General features: G+C 37.0%; 1 protein-coding gene across 4 annotated transcripts; it reads right to left on the reverse strand.

Moving 5' to 3' along the window:
- Positions 1–114: 114 nt before the first annotated feature.
- RIOK2 (RIO kinase 2) lies at positions 115–21,411 on the reverse strand. 4 transcript variants are annotated; one of them, XR_009539544.1, is made up of 11 exons: positions 21,245–21,411; positions 18,471–18,609; positions 17,607–17,723; positions 14,946–15,121; positions 12,236–12,324; positions 9,817–10,008; positions 8,202–8,294; positions 6,840–7,045; positions 5,760–5,856; positions 3,444–3,506; positions 1,319–1,439 (listed from the first exon to the last, which is right to left on the reverse strand). XR_009539544.1 is itself a non-coding variant. In XM_060143324.1 (11 exons), the coding sequence occupies exons 1-10, from the start codon at positions 21,308–21,310 to the stop codon at positions 3,489–3,491; spliced, it is 1,512 nt and encodes a 503-aa protein (XP_059999307.1). In that variant the 5' UTR covers positions 21,311–21,411; the 3' UTR covers positions 1,319–1,439; positions 3,444–3,488. The 4 variants fall into 4 exon arrangements, 3 of the variants coding, with proteins under 3 accessions (XP_059999306.1, XP_059999308.1, XP_059999307.1); XM_060143324.1 differs by having other exon boundaries at positions 6,521–7,045; XM_060143323.1 differs by lacking the exon at positions 3,444–3,506 and having other exon boundaries at positions 115–1,439; positions 6,521–7,045.
- Between the last annotated feature and the right edge of the window lie 430 nt (positions 21,412–21,841).

A 21,841-nucleotide genomic window follows, 5' to 3' on the forward strand; every position in this document is an offset into this window, starting at 1 on the left:
GAGTATAGCTGAATGTGGGGCCTAATTAGGGACGATGACCCCCAATCCAGTTGAAAATCCACCTATAACTTTACAATCAGCCCTCGCACATCCACAGATTCCGCCAACCTCAGATCATGCAGTACTGTAGTATGTATTTATTGAAAAAAAATCTGTGTATAGTGGACCCTCGCAGTTCAAACCCACGTTGTTCAAGGGTCAACTATATTTGTTATCTTTGACATGAAATATGTTCTTGACCCACCCAGTTAAGAATATCAGAAAGAACTGTTCACTTCTCATCCCTTCTACTTCCCCACACCCTTAAGTCTTCTACTTCTGTTCAGGCTGCATAAAAACTGGAAACTGTAAAAATCATGGTGTGACTATCTCAAATTTCTGTTCCCATGACCACATTACCAATTTAAGTAGCAGAAAATAAAAGGAGACATAGCTGGTTTACCCTTAATACAAGAGACTAAAAAAATATATGGCAGTGAATTCTTCCTGTGGCTAAATAAAATGCAACCAAGTTGTTAGCAGATTTTCTGAAAGATAAACATCATTGTAATTACCATTCCAATAGCTACACTTTAAAGTGCTAGACATTGTTCTAAGTGCTTTCTGTGCACTGTCTCATATAATCCTCACAACAAGGCTACAAAGTAGTTATAAATCCAATTTTAACACTAAGAAAACTGAGGCAGAGAAGGAGAAAGAGGGAGAGAGAAATAACACTTGCCTAAGGTTGTTTCCACTAGTAAGTGGAAAAGCTGGAATATGAAACCAAGCAATCTACCTGTTTGTGGTAGAGAACAAAACCAGGCAAAAACAGTGATATTTCGATTTTAAAAAATACTCAAGGGCTTCCCTGGTGGCGCAGTGGTTGAGTCCGCCTGCCGATGCAGGGAACACAGGTTCGTTCCCCGGTCCGGGAAGATCCCACATGCCGCGGAGCGGCTGGGCTGGTGAGCCATGGCCGCTGGGCCTGCGCATCCAGAGCCTGTGCTCCACAACGGGAGAGGCCACAACAGTGAGAGGCCCGCGTACTGAAAACAAAAAACAAAAAACTCAAATATTCCTAACAAAAAATTACTTGGAAAACTGGGTTGCTTTAGCAGAATTACTATAGTTATTCTTTAGAAGACATGTACCGAATGAGTCAAATTTATTGATGAAAGAGGGTTTACTTATCTATTTATATATATATATCTGCCTTGGTCCAAAAAATACTAAAGGTGGCTTAAAAAGGGATCATAGTAACTTTTTGAAAAATATTCAACTTCTTAAATATATTACTCTCCCCAAAAGCTAGCTGCTTCCAAACTTGATTTAATATTTTGCATGTTTTCTCTCCGTTGCTTTGTAAATATATTTGCTTCTCCTTTCTGTAATCGTCGTCTCACAGCTGATTTTTGCTGTTTTGTCAACTGACGCTTCACCTTCTGTTTCACCAATTCCTGGAAAGATTTCATGAATTAGTATCACTGATAATGGAACATTTTTTTTTCTTTTTTTTTTAATGGAACATTTTGATAAGGAGTAAACATTCAATAAAACAAAGATTTACACTGCTAATATTTTTCAAATTTCTGTTAAAAGCATGAGTTTTAAAAAATTCCGAACACTGACAGTACTATATTAAACAGCAATAAGAGAAAACACCAAACTGTTATAAAATAGGAGGAATTAAATTCCTAACAGAAACACAGATTACAGCAAAAAGTAGCACATAGTAGTGAATAGTCACATTTCTTTAAATAACAAATCATCATAGTGCCACCTAGTATCTATCAGGAAAACTGGGAAAAACCAACCAACCATAACCCCCAAACCCAAACCCAACAAGATGGAAAGAAAACAAAAACAAACAAACAAAACCAAAACAACCTGCTTATTCCTTTGCTTTCTAGGTAAAAGGAGGCATGGTTTTGTAGTGGAAAATTATGTTTGAAAGCATTTACTACTGGTCAAATATACACAAGAGTGCCTTCATAACTTCAGGTGTAGAGATGACCTGATGGCAGCAGTTACTCATGGAAAAGTCCTCATACAGTTTCTGGGAGAAACAGTATGTTTTCACACGGTGAATGATCATAAATTCAAATTATTTCTTATCACTTAAGACATAGGCTGCCAATGTCAAATGACTTACAAGATGAAGAATAAAATCTGAATATTCTGTTCACATAATTTTTTTTTCCTCTGAAGCAGCCTGTTTAATTGTGTATAATCTTGCATCATCCAACCTCTCCTAAAAAAAGAGTGAACGCTGAAAGGGTTGAAGCAAGGGTCTCTTCTTAATATGCTCCACCCCATGCTAGGTACAAAGAAGCATTTATTAAAAATCTGTCAAGTTAAAAAATTAAAGATTAATGGATTTGAGAGGTAAAAAGGAGCTAGAAAAACCAGTCTGCCTAACGCACTGTTTCTTGGACTGTATATGTGAAATATAAAACTCTGGATCAGATAAGTTAAATGCAGACTTCAGATATTTTACATAGTTAGGCAGACAGGCTTTAACAAGTTATCCCTCTTTATTTTAGTCTAATGATTCTCAGTGGGAGGAAAAGTAAAAGAAGATAAAGCGAAACAGAAGAATAAAAATGCAAGTTCCTGCAGAGGCTGATATCCTAGGAGATGCAGTTCCAGGAAGGCCAGAGTCTTAGAAGCACCTGGTTGCTATCCCAGAAATTTCATTACTGAAAGCATTAAGATTGGCTGAAAGTTTAACACATGAGTGACTGGCCTCTAGGACTTTTCACTACCCTAGGAAGCCAGGCAACTATCACAGCCTCCTCACCCCAGCAGGAGACCAGAAACCTGAATCAGATCAGCATCGTCTTAACTATCACCAAGAGAACAAAGCAATACCTTCAGAATTCTGAAGGTCAATTATTTCCAAACCACAACTCTAATACTTAAATTCTCAATCAGGTGTGAGGACACGATAAAAAGACATTTTTAGTAATAAAAAGTCCTCTCCCCAACCCAAACTCACTCAAAAAACTACTAAAATCCGTTCTGCCACATAAAGAAGTAAACTCAGTAAGGAAAAGAGATAAAACTAGGAAAGAAGGTACCCAACAGGAGACTGAGACAACAGTAGAACATGCACCACATTTAAACTAGAGGAGTTCAGACAGAGGCCTCTGGGATAGTTCCAAGAAAAAAAAAATCAATTTATTTTCTAAATATTCTGCTTGAACTTCCCCTTCGTTCTTTACTTCAATGAGACCATAAGATAATCATATCAAGCAGCTAAAGAAAATAAGGAGGTAATGAATCACTATGCATATACCTCCTAATTCAGAACAATTTACAAATCCTACAAGGTTAATAATTTTCATGTTAAAAAGTGGGAGAAAAATCCACACTAGTATATTTTTTTAAAAAAATGATGAAATGCGAAATAAAATACAGTTGATCCTTGAACAATGAGGGTGTTAGGGGCATTGACCCACCATGCAGTCAAAAATCTGAGTATAACTTAGAGTCAGCCATCTGTATCAGAGGTTCCTCTGCACCTGCGGATTCAACCAACCACAGATCATATAGTACTGTAGCATTTACTATTAAAAAACCCCACATATGCAAACCAGTGTTGTTCAAGGGTCAACTGTACTTCTGTATTATTTCAAGGAGTACATGAGAAAAATGAATGAAAATCATGTACTTTGTTATTGTTTTGTTGTTTGTTGCTATTGATGGTGGCCATGTATGTATTTTTTTAAAATCAATATACCTTAATGTTTAGCTGGAATTTAATTCTGTTACATATGAGAAAGAACAGCATTCATAAATGGCAACTTTCCCAATAAATAGGGAACTATAAAAGTATTTTAAAGAGGAAAACAGATTTTACAATTTCAAAGAACACAGAGCAAATCTTTTAGTTTTGCAGACACGAAAACAACAATCATCAAATTAACGAAGGTAATAAAAGTTTGTTTTCTCCTGACCCTTTAAAAAAAATGGAATACGACCTCAAGGAAAATAGTATGACCAAATTCCCAAAAGAATTAGAAGTTAACACGGTCAATTTGTTTCCAATGATTAGACGGAAACCTTTTTGATTAAGCTGGCTAGAGAGATCTTTTCCCCCCTTAGACTAAAGGCAAATCTGTATTTTATAATCCAGTTTATTATAGGCTTGACCCCATTTGAAATATAAGTTCCTTCTGTTAGCTGTAAGTTAAATGGCATAAAGACAAGACCTAAAGACAATGTTAGTGTCATCATCTTTATATACAGAAAAGAGCATAACTTAGAATTTAAGAAAGTAGCAGGAGTAATCTAACTTTTCTTTATATGCAATTGCCAATTTTACAACACTGTATTGGGTTGGCCAAAAAGTTCATTCGGGTTCTTCTGTAACATCTTACAGGAAAACCCTAATGAACTTTTTGGCCAATCCAACAATTAGATATAAATGCACTTATGTTTTGAATCTGATAAAATCAAAGAAAGGAGGGTGAATATATCTCAATAAGTACAGAAAAATATCAAAGCCAAGAATGGACAGGCAATCATAAAGTGAGAGAAATTCTTAACCAAGACAGGTGATAATACTTAAAGGGAGATATTATCTTCCATCATAATTAAAAGATGTTTCAAAGATTTCACAGACTTAAATTTTATGTTCAGAAAATCAGGTAAATTATGAGGCCATCAGAAGAGTATATAAAATCAGTGCATTTACAGAATTTTATTCTTTTATTTTTGTCTCACAAGTTCCAAATGTTTCTATTATTGAGTAAAGATACCAGTACTACTAAAAGTGCACTATATTAATAAAACAGAGTACTGTTATTTTTAGCTTATTTTTTGATAACTGATTTAATTTTGTAAATGTCCCATATTACCCTCCACAGGGTGTACATTTTAACTTGTTAACAATATATCTGAACTTAAAAAATGAGAAGTTCAGGAAAAAACAAAGTTCTTTCCCTGTGAATTCACTTTCTAAATAATAATTTGATTTCCTCCTTTCTACCTTCTAAACTGACTTTCTTCTTTTGCTCATTTTAAGTAAAGTTATCACTAAAAACTAGTTTCAATGGTATTCAACTTAGTACCTTCAACCAGAAGGAAAAAAACCTACCACACCAATTATGTAATTTTATCTCTGCTTAAAATCTACAAAGGAAACAAACTGATTCTTCCTTCCGGGTAGCCAGGAGAAATGGCCGGCAGGCATATCGGTAGGAGCTGGACTATACGTTCATTATCCTGTCCAGAAAATGTCCTTTATGAAATTCTTTTGGACATTTGTTGCTAAATGTCCAACAAAAGCTTGAGACACTGAAAGTTTTACAATTACCTATTTTCCTCTTTCAAAATTTAAGAACAAGCTAGCTAGCGAAGCTCGTGCATTTTCACATTTGAGGTGCAGTGCTGTCACTAGCTGAGTAATCTTGAGCAAAGTCATGTAACTTGTCTGGGCCTCAATTTCCTAATTGTTAAAATGCAGGGACAAGATCACATGAGAATCTACAAAGTCCCCCTTGGATTTAAATTTCTATGATTTTCATCTTTCAAATTCAAGCCAACTTACATGCTGTGTTTTCCCTGAAAGCTCTGATCGTTCCAGCTAAAAGTGAAGTGAACCCTTTCTATTTACTAAATTTGCACTTGTTATCAATTTTATACTATCAACATGTGAAGTCCAAATGGCCAAGGTGGTCCTGTACATCATCTAATCCTCAGAGCGCCTAAGCTTAATAATCTGTCCACAGTAGTGCTAATAGACACCTGGGAAATGCTGAATGAATAGTTACCGGAGGAATTGTTGAACAGCTTAACACACTGCCCACAGAAGTAACACTCAGAGTTCTTGTTCTATGTTGATTAGTATCTTCCATATTTTCTTCATCTCTAAAATTAAAATCAAAATTTAGTTAATTTTCAATAGTTAATTATGCTTAATTTATATCATATTACTACTTTGAAATACATAAAGCCATATTTCATCAAACTACCCTAAATCTAAAAGTTAAATTTTAGATCTTTTGCTAATCTAAGCTGAGGCTGATTCACTAATATTTGTCCAAAAAAAAAAAATCTTAAAAGAAAAATAACATAACAGTAATTTTAATTGTACATTAACAAATAAGTACAGAAGGTTCAAAGCATGAGGGAAAATTCACTGTAAGTAGATATTTTAAGAGAGCATACTTACTACATGTTTATTGGACTATACATTAACCAAACATACATTAGATGAATAATTATTAAAAAATACAAATAATTCACCCATCTAAAACCTCATCAACTTATCAAGATATCTTATTAACTATTTGAAAGTAATCAGTTTGAATTTGAAAGCAGAACTGCTTAAAACTGAATAAATAGGCTGTCTAGCATAAGTCAATTGTAGAGGGTTATTTGAATTTTAACTATAAAAGAGTTATTTGCTTTCATTTTGCACATGATGATGCAGAATATAGCTGTCATGTCATTTGAAAAAAACATTCATTTACCAGAATCAAAGTCTAGGTCTCCAGATTAAAGTAAAAAACCAACCAACAGAAGTCTATACCTGAAAGGCCTTAATTCTTTGTTTACTGATGACAAGGCAATCATATGAGGGTACTCATCTTCATACTCCTCAGAGCCCATGAGGATTCCACCTTGACCTGTCTTATCATCTTTCCTGGTGTCATGTTCAGTTCTGCTATTCTCCTCAGAAAACTCAGTTACAGAACTGTTTGTAACAACCTGCCCTTTTATTTCTTCTAAAGGCTGATTGAATTCAGTCATTTCAAAACTATGTGCCTCAGCACTGTCCTCTGACAAACTGTCTTCCTTTATTTGTTCAAGGTCTCCAGATGATCTGTAACAGCAGTCAACTGATTCACCTGTAGAGTTCTGTCCACTTTCAATACCTGATCTACAGTCCTTTGCTTTTTCTGATATCTCTTCATCAGAAAATGAGAATTCAGATCCCTCCTCTGTTTCAATACTTTTATCATCTGGACCTACTGGATGAAGTAGTTCATCATCTGCCTGCATTTCCTTTGTGTAGCCGCTGGCAGAAACCTCTACATCAAGAGAGTCCTCCCTCCTAGGAAAAGAAAAGAATGTTATGCATTTAGAGAGCGAGAAAAAAAATCCACCTGACATGAGTTAAGTATTTAGTGTTCTGATAAATTACGACTCTCAAATGAGTTTAACAGTTTATATATTTTAAAGGTTTTTCTCTGCCTAAAAGGTAATACTTAAATCACTTAACTACACAAATGTAAAGGACATAGCTGGTTGTCATCTAAGAATAAAATGACTGTGAGGGACTTCCCTGGTGGTCCAGTGGTAAAGAATCTGCCTTACAATGCAGGGGATGTGGGTTCAGTCCCTGGTCAGGGAAGTAAGATCCCACATGCCGCAGGGCAACTAAGCCCGCACGCCACAACTACTGAGCTCTCATGCCTCAACCAGAGAGCCTGTGTGTGGCAAACTATAGAGCCCACATGCTCTGGAACCCGTGCGCCTCAACTACAGAGCCCACATGTCCTGCAGACTGAGCACCACAACTAGAGAAGAGAAAACCCGCACGGCACAACTAGAGAGAAGCCTGCACGCCACAAGGAAAGATCCCTTATGCCTCAGCAAAGATCCTGTGTGCTGCAACTAAGAGCCGATGCAGCCAAAAATAAATTAAATAATGAATCTTAAAAAAAAAAGGAATAAAATGACTGTGAAGAGCAACAGATATTAGTAGAAAAGTTACAGAAACTTCAGTTGATACTGACTTAATAAATTAACTTTCAGAGGAGGCTAAAGATTTTAAGTTATGTCAATCATCCCAAATCAGAAAACAATATCTTAACTACGTATACAAAATGAGAACATTTGGCTGTGAGAATTTACATATAATTATGTGCCATGAATCAATTAAATATAGCTCCTATAGTGAATAAAGGAAAAACACAATTTCTGATAAACACTTGGCTTGATTCCTTAAAAATGGGTTATTCACATAGCATCCTATATTGAATAAGCGTTCTTGAATTTATAAGAAACTAAGTAGGTTCCTTCTCCAAATTCAGTAAGGTTAATGGACCACAGGTAGGCATAGTTTCTAAGTTTCATTTGTATATTATATAGCAATGATACTGAACAACAATAATAATGAAAATTTTTTAGATGAAAGTGTTAACTTTTAGAACTAAATAAATCTGGTATTCAGAATTCTATCATTTTATGCAACATAGTATACAAACCTGATATCACTAAAGGCTGGGAAAAGCTCACTTTCATAGCTGAAACGTTTCATGAAGAAATCTCTGATGCATTTAACATCTCTGTCAAAATACCTGCAAAAGCAAGAATCATTTTTTATATAGCCTTTGTTGTTCATCTTTTTCCTTATTAGCCAAAGACAACATCCTTGTTATGACATTCTTGTTGTTACATGAAAGAGAAAAGGATGTTACTCAAAAGAAAAAAGAAACAAATCAGCTGCTGGTGTTTGAAAAACTAAAAGCCCAGGAACAAGGACTATAAGCTGTCAATGGCATACAGTTCTTATGGTTAGAAAACTCAAGGTTTTCCCATACTGTGAGACATATATATGAATCCCAGAAAAAAAGATAAGGGCCTGCAGTTTGGGGGCAGATTTCTACTTTCCCTCTCTAGTTTCCAGTCTGTCTGATTATAGTTCCCATCAGCTTCAGCTATGTTCACTAGAACCTCTAGTCAACTGGGAAAGGTGAAGACAAAAATAAACTAGTGACTCATAAGAAAAAGTTTGGGGACTAATGTTATGTTTATATTATCTTTATTACCCATTAGCTAATATGCAGTAAACATCTATAGGATATAACTAATGCTGTGGCTTATAAATAATTATCTGGAGACATGTTAATCTGGACTGAGAGTAGAAGGACCTCTGAATATCAGGTTGCTTTTTAGGCTACCATAAAGCAGCCAGAACAGATTGAATTCTCTAGAAGGTTTCCAGAAAGGGAGAATTAAGAGACAGGATGACATGGAATTGAGAGAACAGGAGAAAAAAAATACTCAAATCTTAATTTGATTACACTCAATTGCATCATAGAATACAAACACATAAAGGAAAATATCCTGTCATATTTCACAATTTGGCTGTTTAAATGGTCAAGTAATATGAGAAATAAGATTATCACAGTATATGAAGTGATTCTGCCCTGTGTCAGGGATGAGGTTTTACGTGAATTCCTTTCTCTTATCAAAATAAAAGCTAAAAACAACATGAGAGATATTACCAGTCTGGTAACTGAGTTCAGTACAAAACCGTAACTTTCATCAAGGCCATAAAAAATTATTAAATTATGCCTGGTGAAGCCCTCTTGGAGGCAACCATGAAGCAGAGAGAAAAGGGGAAAGGCAGAGAGGATGTGGTTCTAGGGTTCCTCCTTCCATGTCCCTACTTCTTCTGAGCAGGTTTTTGTTTTAAAAATTGGGCTTCCACCTAAACGTTTGTTTGAATAAAGAGTTCCATGGCTGAGAAAGTTTGACTTTTGCAAGTCTGTCAGGTTACAAGAGTAATTCAAATTCTTTTGATGATTTATAAAAGTAGGCAGTTTCTTCAGATTTCTAATATACAGCGTTATTTTAATGAATAGGTTTTAAAAACTGTATCAAAGTGCATTTTTTTTTCAGTTTTAAAATACCGAGGAGTAAGAAAAATTCTTAGGGGGAAAATCAGAGCATTTTGACATCCCAATTTTTAGACTCTTAACATCAGCCACTTCAAACCAGTTATTAACCCCAATGACAGTATGACAAAGCTTAAAAATTATTAATAAATAAAAGATGACTGCATCACACATAAACACAGTTACATCCAGAATATACCATTCAGCATTGGTATGAGAAGTTGAAACCATCTGTGGAAAATCGATCATGGTGATGTGGTCATCTTTATCCAAAATGAGATTGAATTCATTGAAATCTCCATGAATCAGCCCATGATTTGCAAGTTTAACAATTAGTTCCATAGCTTCATCATATACTGATGCAGGATCTTCAACATGGTGTATCTGACATCTGAAAGTGTTAAGTGTGAAAATGGTTATTTGTCCTCATTTATGATTTTAATGAAAGCAAGCATGTGTGTATTTACATTTAAATATTATTTCCATTTCATCATGCCTCCCTAGCAGTTTTCTCTTCAATCCTATCAGCATACAGATATAACAGCTTTAAAAAAAAAAAAAAAAAAGACACAACCCATTCAATTCTGTATCTTCTTCCCAGTACACCACATTCTTTCTTTCATATTAACAGCCAAACTCCTCTACTTGTGCTTTCTCCAATTCAATGAGCACTCTAATGAGCCCATTTCAAGCAAGCTTTCATTCAACCTTGTTCCAATGAAATAGCTCTCGTCAAAACTACCAATGACTTACGTGTTGCTATATCCAATGGTCAATTCTCCACCTCCATCATTATCTGGTCTGTCAGTTAACCTCTTCCCCCTCCTTGAAGCAGCTCCTTTCACTTGACCCTTGGTACACTAACTCTTCAGGCTGTCCTCTTTCTGCACTGATCATTCCTTCTAAGTTTTTTTAGCTAGTTCTTCAGTTTTTCCCTGACGTATAAATTTTGGAGCTCCTCAAAGGTTAATCTTAAGACCTATTATCTTAACCATTCTTGGTGATCTCATACAGGCTCATACACAGACTTCAATCTAGACTTCTCTGAGCTTCTGGGCATCTCTAACTTACCATGTCCCAAACTGAACCTCTGATTCTGCCCTACCCTCTAACTCTAAACTGTCTTTCTGCAGTCTTTCCCATTTCTGTAAATGGCAACTTTATCCCTCCAATTATTCAGGCCCCAGATCTTGGTGTTATCCTTACCTGCCCCTTCCTTTATATCAATACAATCCCAAACAAATCATGTAGGCCCTGACTGTAAAACATATCCAAAATCTGACCACTTTTCATCACCTTCACATCTACCACTCTGATCTAAACTACTATCATCTCTTGCTTGCATTATTATAATTTCCTAACTTTTCTTCCTAATCCTGTCCTAGTCTCCTTTCGGTCTATTTTCAATACAGCAGTCAGAGTGATACCATTAAAACATTAGTCAGATCATGTCTCTTCTTAATTCAAAATCCTCCAATGGCAGGGAGTTCCTTGGCAGTCCAGTGGTTAGGACCTGGAGTTTTCACTGCCACCAAAAAAAAAAAAAAAAAAAAAAATCCTCCAGTGGCTTCCTGTCTCAATCAAAATAGTCCTTATACTATTGCTACAATGGCAATCACATTAGGAAATATAAATGTATCAAATCAACCTTAAAGTTACTGAATGTTATATGTCAAATATATCCTCCCCACCAAAATAAATAAATAGAACATCCTTGCAATGGCTTACAAATCGTCTGCTGCCTCTGTGATCTCATCATTTACAATTTCTCCCCTTACTCACTCAGCTCCAGCCACAGTGGCCTTCTGTTTCCTTAACATGCAGGCATACTCCCATTCCAGGATTTACGCATTTGCTCTTGCCTCTGCCTGAAATGTTCCTAGATATCTGCATGATTTCCTCTCTCCTTTCAGGATTCTGCTCAAAAATCCCCTTATCAAGGAGACTTTTCCTGGTCACTCCATGTAAAATAGCAGCCTCCTACACCCACCCACCTCAACACTTCCTGTCCCCCTTACCCCACTTTATTTTTATGCATGGCATTTACTACCATCTGATGTATCAAATATTTCCTTGTTTAGCTATTTCCTGCAAGTTTCCTTAAATCAGAAAGTAAGCTCTATGAGGGCAGGGACTTTGTTTTGTTTACTGGGGAGCCTAGAACAGCGCTTGGCACATACGAGACTGTTTATTTACTGACTGAGTCAGAGAGTATAAAATCCATATTGTCGGGCTTCCCTGGTGGCGCAGTGGTTGAGAGTCCACCTGCCAATGCAGGGGATACCGGTTCGTGCCCCGGTCCGGGAGGATCCCGCATGCCGCGGAGCGGCTGGGCCCGTGAGCCATGGCCGCTGGACCTGCGCGTCCGGAGCCTGTGCTCCACAATGGGAGAGGCCACAACAATGAGAGGCCCGCAAAAAAAAAAAAAAAAAAAAAAAATTGTGGTAAAATCCATATTGTCAGAATGAAACTGAATTTTCAATTTGCCTTTAAGTCTACTACTTTATGTTAATTTCTAACCTCCCAGAAGCAATATTCCATTTACAAAAAAAAATATTTTTAAAAATTGAACCTTATAATTATTTATTAGGACTGAAGGTTCCAAGAATTATACTTACAGAGGATAGCCTTTTATGAGTTCCATGACCACTGCATGGCGATTATAATCAACTGGCTTTGGAACTGGAAATTTCCTTTCATACAATGCCTAAAATATAGCAAAACAGGTAAAAAGTAATGAAAAGGTCATTAATTTTTAGGGAACAATAAAATTAAGTGTACCTGTCCACAACCAGAAAAAAAACATGTAAGCCTTTACAAAATTACAGTTAACACATGATTATTTATGCATGGTTTATTCACTGCACAGAATGAGTTGTACATAAAAACAACATTGTAAAAAAAAAAAAAACAAACAACATTGTAAACCAGTTTTTGTAATTCACTTTTTTTTTTTGCGGTACGCGGGCCTCTCATGGTTGTGGCCTCTCCCGTTGCGGAGCACAGGCTCCGGACGCGCAGGCTCAGCGGCCATGGCTCACGGGTCCAGCCGCTCCGCGGCATGTGGGATCTTCCCGGACCGGGGCACGAACCCGTGTCCCCTGCATCGGCAGGCGGACTCTCAACCACTGCGCCACCAGGGAAGCCCCTGTAATTCACTTTTTTACCAAACATTCATTTACTGAACATTTACTAAATATTATACACTGTGCTAGGGTTACAAAAATGAGTGTGAAAATGTCTCTGCCTTCAAGAAGTTCCGTCTCTTACAATATGTATATCTTCTATTTTGTAAGTTTCTGTCATTTCCTGGGAGTGTGCTTAAAAAATTCAAATGGAAATAAATTGTGATTTAGGAAATACTCTGTCTTCTGGCATATCAGGAAATGAAATATTCCAATATATTAGGCATTTCAGTTTATACAGCACTGACCTTTTTCTTCAGACCACAATATACAATATAAATCTATTATGTGACAGGGCCTGTCATTGATACCTGAATCACGCGAACAGTGGTTCTAGTTCTTGCTACCACACCAAACCTTTCTTCAGTGTACCAATACCAACTAAGATGCTTGCGTCAATACTCCATTTTAAAAAAACTACAATGGCTGTAAATATTGACTTCAGTCTGAATAACTTTTCCTAGTTTTCAAAACTCTTTAATCCACTTATCCAGTCCTAGTTCTCTCAATACTCTGTCCAATAAACACTCTGGAGTGTGATCAAGACAGTCACCTTAGTGACTGTCCCCATACACACAGGGCTCACACGAATATTCATGTCTTTGCCATTCTGGTTCCTTTGCAAAGTACAGTCTTATTGTCTTTTCCTTACAGACAAATCATATGCAACTCCATTACTCTACTCAACTCCCACTCACTTATGAAACCTCCTTCATCGATCATTCTACTCTACAGAAGATTCTCTAAACTCAACATATAATTTGACATTTAAACTGTTGTTTTAGGCGTGTTCACGTTATCTTTCCAACTTTAAGACACACACTGCACTCGTTATTTCTTTGGTATCCGCTGTTCACCTCCCCCAACAAAATACTTAATATAGAGGTAGGCACACAGCTGACACTCAATATATGCTTATTAACAGGGTTAATTTTAAGAGCTGTCTACTCTACTTCCTACCTTCTTTGGACAGGAACTGAACTATTTCCCTCTCCCCAAAGATTGTCTGCTTGGCCATATATTTGTTATTTTTAAATCCAAATGGTTTTGAACATGCTTTGGCAGCTCAACAGTATGTGACAACTCTAACTATTGTCATAGTGGTCTAGCCCTTGTACCATAGCTTAACCCTTAAGTTATAGCTCAATCTTATCTTATTTTTGCTTAGGAAAAGAGAGAATAAATTTAAGAAGCATATTTATCCACAACCAGGCTCTATTCCTGTGCCTTCATATAAAAACTCCAAGAAGACACTTAATATAGTTTGGGGGAAATGTGTAACAATTCCTACTAAACTGCCTACTTACTATCACAGGATACAAACCATTGATATAACACAAAAAACACATGTATGGTATTGATATCACTTACTTATACTGACTAGAGGATTCTTCCCTCAGGATTACTAAAAATTTAAGCACATGAATTAAAATAACCTACTCAAAGAACATCAAACTGAAATTCCCAAGAAACAACAGGTCATACACTGGAGTGACTTTTAATAATTCAAAATTTTAAAAAGATAAGTTATAACAAATAAATCCTACTGGAGAGAATAATAAGAATGCAGTTATTTTCTAATTTAAATTATTAGTGAAGACAATTAACTTGGTTATTATTAAAGATATTTAGTAAATCTATGTTGAACTTAATTTGGAAGGTAAAAGGTTGAAAACTAAAGATTTTTACTATTTCTAATATACATATAAATTCATAAATTGACATTTCTTCCATTGAGGGAAAAAAAAATACCAGTCAACTTACCTGAGAGACTAAGGTTTCTACAGAAGGTAATTATCTGGTGTTTTCAATTAGAGACAGACATATGCATAGACAAGTATAGATTTACATTCACACATACACATTTGTGAGGCAATTACATCACTATTTATTTCAGGCTACTCTATCTTGTTAATATTGTAGAATACAAGTTACCTTTATGCATTTATAACAGCTAAAAATACCTTTGCGTAGAAGGAAACCACGAGAAAAACAAATACCAGAAATAGTCTAAAGAGTTAAAAAGTGACTGTTAAGGATTGGGACTGGGAGTAGGGAGATGCGGACGCAACAGACTGATGCATGTCACTACAACCTTTTAACTACACATATTGTTTGGTTAAAAATATAAAATTAAAAATACCTTCATATAAGCAAATTCTTTCATGGCAGAGAGACGAGATAAATAAAGCCAAGACATGTTATGCCTGTGTTTATGATAATCACGCTTGTTTTTCAGATTTCGAAAGGAGGTTCTTCCCAGTCTGTGAAGCTTTAATGCAAATTGCTGCCCTTCTTCATTTGCAACAATGTAAATATCTAGAGTCAAAATTTTAAAAGGATCATTATTATATTTTTATTCCAGTAAATTTAAACAATTCCAATTTTCTAACTTTGGTTTTATTTGTTCCAAATTTTATCTTTCCTAATAACTAGAAATAGTTACCATTCAGCAAAATTCTTTTTATTGTAATTTTAATTACAATACAAAATGATGACATGTATTAATATCTACTACAAAAGAAAACAGGGATGCAAAGGTGTCAAAGGTTACTGCTTCCAAAGATGCTCAATGCTCAATTCCATTTAGTGGGAATACATCTAATTGTTGCTTAGTGTCCTACATGTACGAGCAGTGATTAATAATATCTTCCTTTTCCACATAGGACTTGTCTGGTGGTCCAGTGGTTAAGACTCTGCGCTTCCACTGCAGGGGACATGGGTTAGATCCCTGGTCGGGATCTAATCCTGCATTGGGATCTAATCCTGCATTGCCACGCAGCAGGGCCAAACAGAAAAAAAATTCTTTCTTTTCAACAATGTGAAGTTCAATTCTTAAATTGCTTCAATGAATAAATACTGAGTATCCAAATATAATCCTATAATAATCAGAATGGAGATCTTCCCATAAATATTCTAACTATCAAACAAGTTGCTATTTTAATACTAACATTTAGAACATGTCCTAATTACTCATGAGGGAAACAGCCTCTCATGTTCATGAGATTATAAATTGACACAATTTGGAAGGAAATTTGGTAATATCAAAATTTTGAATGTGCATAACTTTAGCTCTAATAATTTAATTTCTAAGACTGTAATACTTGGCAACTACAAGAAAGACACCTCTGCTAATATGAAATGATGTCAGGGATGCACCAAGTGGAAAAAAATCAAGGTGTAGAATTGTAAGTACTGTTTGCTTTCACCTATGATTAAAAAGATATGTGAATGTATATACATACATCCTCAGTACATTATATACTTGTATTTACATAGAATATTTCTAGGATACGTACAATATTAATAAATAGTGATAGCTTTGGGAAGTAGTAACAGGAGATGGAGACCTGGGTTAGGAGTTAAGATTCACTTTTTACCGTACTTGTACTCTGTTTTGCAAGTAATGAAGTTCTTAAAAATTAAAAGAAAGCCATTTTTTTAATTGAAAAAAATTGGACATAAAAAAATTAAGAGGAAAAAGAGGTGTTTCATTACATCATTTTATACATTTTTACACACACACACTCTCGTATTTAGTAACTCTAATATTACTTATTAAATATATACCATACTCTGGATATTAATATAGTAGACATACAAACCATATGAAGTACCAAAACAACCTCCTTTGGAATAGGTTTCCTAATAGTTCTTTTACTTCTAATTTTAATTTTTTTTTTTTTGCGGTACTCGGGCCTCTTACTGTCGTGGCCTCTCCCGTTGCGGAGCACAGGCTCCGGACACGCAGACTCAGCGGCCATGGCTCACAGGCCTAGACGCTCCGTGGCATGTGGGATCCTCCCAGACCAGAGCACGAACCCGTGTCCCCTGCACCGGCAGGCGGACTCTCAACCACTGCGCCACCAGGGAAGCCCTAATTTTAATTTTTTTGCTCTCTCAGTTTAAAGTATGTAACTATACAGCATAAACTTTGTAGGACAAAAAGCAGTGTATAAGAGAGCATGGCATAAAGAAAATCTTTCTCTATTCTTTATTTTTACCACACATAAAAAACCACTACATAGGTATTTGTTTAATGCTATTTTAGAATTTTTTTCTGTGGTTCTACACATATCTAACTTTGCCCTGTTGATCATACTGCTGTGATGGAAAGTGTGGTTTTTATAACTTCCTTGTGATACTTTTTTAAAAAAATATTTATTTATTATTTTTGGCTGCATTGGGTCTTCGTTGCTGCGCGCGGGCTTTCTCTAGTTGCGGTGAGCGGGGACTACTCTTCGTTACAGTGCATGTGCTTCTCACTTGGGTGGCTTCTCTTGTGGAGCACAGCCTCTAGGTGCTCAGGCTTCAGTAGTTGTGCATGCGGGCTCAGTAGCTGTGGCTTGTGGTCTCTAGAGCACACGCTCAGTAGTTGTGGCGCACGGGCTTAGATGCTCTGCAGCATGTGGGAACTTCCTGGACCAGGGCTCGAACCCATGTCCCCTGCATTTGCAGGCAGATTCCCAACCACTGCACCACCAGGGAAGCCCCCCTGTGATACTTTTAAAAATTATTACAAATGTTCAATTTATCAGATATTAAAATAAGAACAAATGAAGTATTTGCCAAAGATTTCAGTTATTAGAGGAAAACCGATTCTTGGTATAACTGAACTTTCAGTGATAGACTTATGAAAAAACAGTAGTTTACTAAACTAAGAGTAATTTCAAAATCTGTATTGCTTTCAACCAACTTTTCAATTTACTGTTTAGTTAGAAAAATAGAAAAGATGAATCCTTTCTCAAGGGGAAACATAAACTAAAGCAAATAAAATGCACTCAATAGTACTATCAGCACTTACCAGATTCTTTGCCAACACCCATCTGGTTTCCAACAGACTCAACCACCTGTCTAGAAGAAAGCGTTTTCAAAGCTAGGTAATCATAGCCTGCATTTGTCAACCGATAGCCCTGGACGGCTAGAAAAAAATCAAATGAGAAAGACCATATTTTAGTTACACTGTACCATCAAGTCACATCAGGTCAAGAGAAAAATTTAAAGAAGGGAAGTCTTAGCTGGAAAAACACTAGCTACCCAGGCTTATGAGTTTTAGCATTTCTTGCTGTAATTTTTATTTCTTCTCTAGAGCAGTGTTACTCAAAGTGTAACCTACAGACAGATACCAGTCTATAAATGTTTGTTACTAGTCTGTGACAAGTTATAGAAACTAAGTGGTTCAAAAATTTTTGTATCAATTTGACTAAGTTATTTTATGTCTTCAATCTAATAAGAAGGAATTTGTGCCTGTATTTTGTCAGTTTTTTATTTTTCTAGTAATTATTTTTATTATTTTATAAAGGTACGGATCCATAATAGGTAGAAAAAGAGAAACTCATCCCTCACCACTATGGTTTGAGAGGTAATGCTCTAGAGTCCTTTGGCAGACTGTACTTGCCAAAGACAGCAACAATATCTTAATCCCACTTGTTCTTCTGCAATTGGAACTTGCTAATCCCCTGTGAGGAAATGAAGGCGATTTCTCTAGCCTCCTGGATCTGGGTGGGCCCTGTGATTGCTCTGACCAATAGAACATGGTAGAAGTGTACTGTGTCAGTTCTATGTCTAGTGCTTTCCTAGTCTGGCAGCTTCCACCTGCTTTTTGGAATACCTGCTCTGGCGGAAGCCAGTTATAGGGAAAATCACAAACGGTGCCTCAAATACTTACTTTTGGTTCGCTCCCAAGCTATAAGTTTATGTTTTACTAGTTCTCTTAAAACTTTATTACAACCACCATGTTTAAGGCTGGCTATAGAAGCAACCAAACTGCAGGGAACAATTTCATGGTTCTTCATGCCCATTTCAACCTGCAATTGAAGAAATCAAAATGCAATCATAATCAACATAGAGCTGTTGTCTACCAAAACCTTGTGAAAAACTTAACTTCTCCGTCAAACTTTCCTGACCATGCAGTTTCCCAACCAATTGTGAGACATAATTATTACCTTCTCTAGACATATTTTAAATCACAATTTGGTATTTAATCATTGATATTGATATTCTCTCTCTCTCTACTATACTATATGCACTTCAAGAGTATGAATTGTGAGTGCTTAACATAGTTACTAACATATGGTATGTACCAAAATACGTATTGACATCCAAATATTTGTGTGTAATAACTACAGATATTCCAGGTATTTATTAAGAAGGTATTTAATGAGAAGATATGAAAGGACCTGAAATGTAGACCAAAAGTTTTAGATTTTATACTAAGGAAAGTAGGAAACTCATGAAGATGCTTAGGCAAGGGAGATTTAAGGGTTGTTTTAAGGATGTTAATCTAGCAGGAATATGCAAAGTGGTTTAGAGAAGGCAAAAACTGGAGGTGCTGTATTGGAGAACTAAGACAACAGTCTGGGCCAGAGAAAACAGAAGCCAGGACAGGGAAGAGGTGGTGGTAATGGAGGGAAAGAATTAAAGAAATTAGTATGGGAGGGATTGGCACTGGATGTGGGAGGATAAAGTGAATGAAGAGTCAAAGGTGAAGTGAAAACAAAGAAGAGGCTTTAAGATAGTAATAATTATTATTATTTTAATGGAGTTTGGGAAAGGAGTGAAGGGGTAGACAAAGTTGATTAATTCGATATGAGCACACTGAGTCTGAGGTGTTGGAAGGTCCTTCATGGAAGGTACTTCAGATGAAGATGTTTAAGGAAAATTGGAAAGGCTGATCTGCACTTGGGAATGAAGTCATAACTACAGGGAAAAAATCATCAATTACTTGATGGAGGTAAGAGATAAAGTCATACATAAAGTGGATGTGATCATTAAGCGAGAGATAATGGAAAAAAAAGGAGGGATAAGGGACAGAACTTGGGGGGGGAATTCACACTGAAAGGTAAGGGCAGCCAGTCAAAGTATGATTATTGATGTAGGAGGTGCCAGAGAAGTAAAGGGAAGATGGTCAAGGAAAGGTGGCCACTGATACCAAGACTAGTAACACTCAACTGAGACTGAAATATTTAATGAATTAGGCCATTCCTTGGTGAGCTTCAAAAAGAACTTAAGAATTGCAAAAATAAAGTTTTGGAAGATAAATCTGGCATCGTTTTGATGTCCCAACCAAAACCTCACACTTTAAACTTAACTAATCTTCCATGCTTTGTTCTGTTTCTCCCAGCCTCTAACATTCTCGACTCCCCTATTTCTGTCAGAGGCATTAAGGAGTGAGTTAATGTGCTGAGGAAGTAGAGAAGGAAGGTATCTTTTGACAGTAGGTATTTAGAGAAAGTGTGGCTGAATTTCAGAATCTATGGGAGGAGAAAGAAGTGTCTTCCAAATTTTACACTGAATTTGCATTTGATAGTTTATTCCTTAAGAAATGCCTATTTAAGCAAAAAATAATAGCTCCTAAATAAATGTGTTTTATTCTGCAAATGCCTAATCTATGTGTTGATCTTTGTGCTATAAGACTAAGACCATAAAATCCGTTTTTGTCACTTCCTTGCTTAACAACATTCAGTGGCTCCCCTATACTTAGAATATATTCAAAATTCTTTACCAAGCCTGCATGACTATCTGTAGCACATGATCTGGCTCTCACCTTTCCCAGTTACATCTCCAACTCTTCAGTCTCTTGCTCACTATGCTCCAGCCACACTGGCCTTTCTAGTCCTCAGAAATTGTTCCTGCATTGGGGCCTTTGCACTCACCACTGTAGCTTCCTCTCCCTTCAATTCTTTCCCAGGACTTCACTGGACCGGCTCCTTCTCATTCAGCTGTTATGCCCGCCCCGCATTCTTTGTTTTACTTAGCAAATATTTATTCAGTACCTACCAAATACCAGGAACTTTATAAAAACAGACAAGATTCTTGCACTCGGGCAGTCTTCTCTGACTAAAGAATTTAAAAACACTATTCAGGCTCCCTGCCTCCACCATGAGGGGTCTCTATTCCGTTATTCGCTTTATCATCTTCATAGAACTTATTATCTTCACATTATCCCTTATTTATTCGTTTACTTGATGATTTGCCTCCTTCGTCTTGTCTGTCCTGTAACCCGTGGAATTCTCTAAAACGGTTACTACATATCCGATAAGTATGTGTGGATTGAATGAAACTGAAGGAACGCTATGTGACTCAATCTGTGAGTAGGGAACTCAGTGCTATCAATTACTCTTCAGGATTCTTAAACCCTTCTCAGCTGGTCAGAAGCCCAGGATCAGAGAAGCTTCCCAGGCTACAGAGATTCGATGTGGCTCTGGAGAAGGGGAGCAAAATAGGAAGGAAAAGAGGGGTCTTTGCTTTACGTGGGGGAAGATAAAAAGCTTCTGAACAAAGGCTTTTGAAAAATCCGACTGTCCGGTCTTTTCCCCATTCCCAACCTCGGCCGCGTACCAGGGCCTAAAGCGCGCTCAGCTCCCAGCAAACTTGGAGGAAGAGGAAGAGCACGCGCGGTAGAAAAGGTCAGGGGAGAGGGAAAAATGGCGAACTTCTTACCGCGGTCAGGACCCTGAAGTCATCCCGGCTCATGTAACGCAACTTGGCCACATTCACCTTCCCCATGGCGGCCCCGGACCCAGGCCAGAATCCTGTTTCAACAACCAGACAGCGATAGGAAAGCTGACATTCCGGCTTCTCCCGCGCCTCACAGCGGCCGGGCGGCTCGCGCCTGCGCAGCTTATACTACAGGTCCTTGTTACTAAAAAGAGGTACCGTTCTGACTTGGGGGCAATAAAACGTCTTCTGAGTCTTATGAAGCATATAGTACGGAACAAAGCAGAGTATTTTTTTGTAAAGTGATTTTGTTATGTGGCTTAGTCGGCGGACTCTAAGTGCTCTCTATCATACGCCATTTATTTTTCATATCTGTCAGGACCGGCTGCCTAAAGGATGCGACCCGCCTCTAAGAGCAGAGTGGTAGTTTATTGGGAGGAGCACGTTTAACAGCAACTCCTACTTTAGGCGAAGTGACTTCCACTAAGAGATAGAGAAAATGAACCTGAGCCGGACGCCGGACAATCCAGGAAGTTAGAAATAGAGTAACCACACTAGCAGGCCCCTGTCTAACTGCGCATGCTCAGGACAGGGGCGGAC

Source organism: Lagenorhynchus albirostris, chromosome 3, assembly GCF_949774975.1.
Source record: "Lagenorhynchus albirostris chromosome 3, mLagAlb1.1, whole genome shotgun sequence".
Classification (NCBI taxonomy): domain Eukaryota; kingdom Metazoa; phylum Chordata; class Mammalia; order Artiodactyla; family Delphinidae; genus Lagenorhynchus; species Lagenorhynchus albirostris.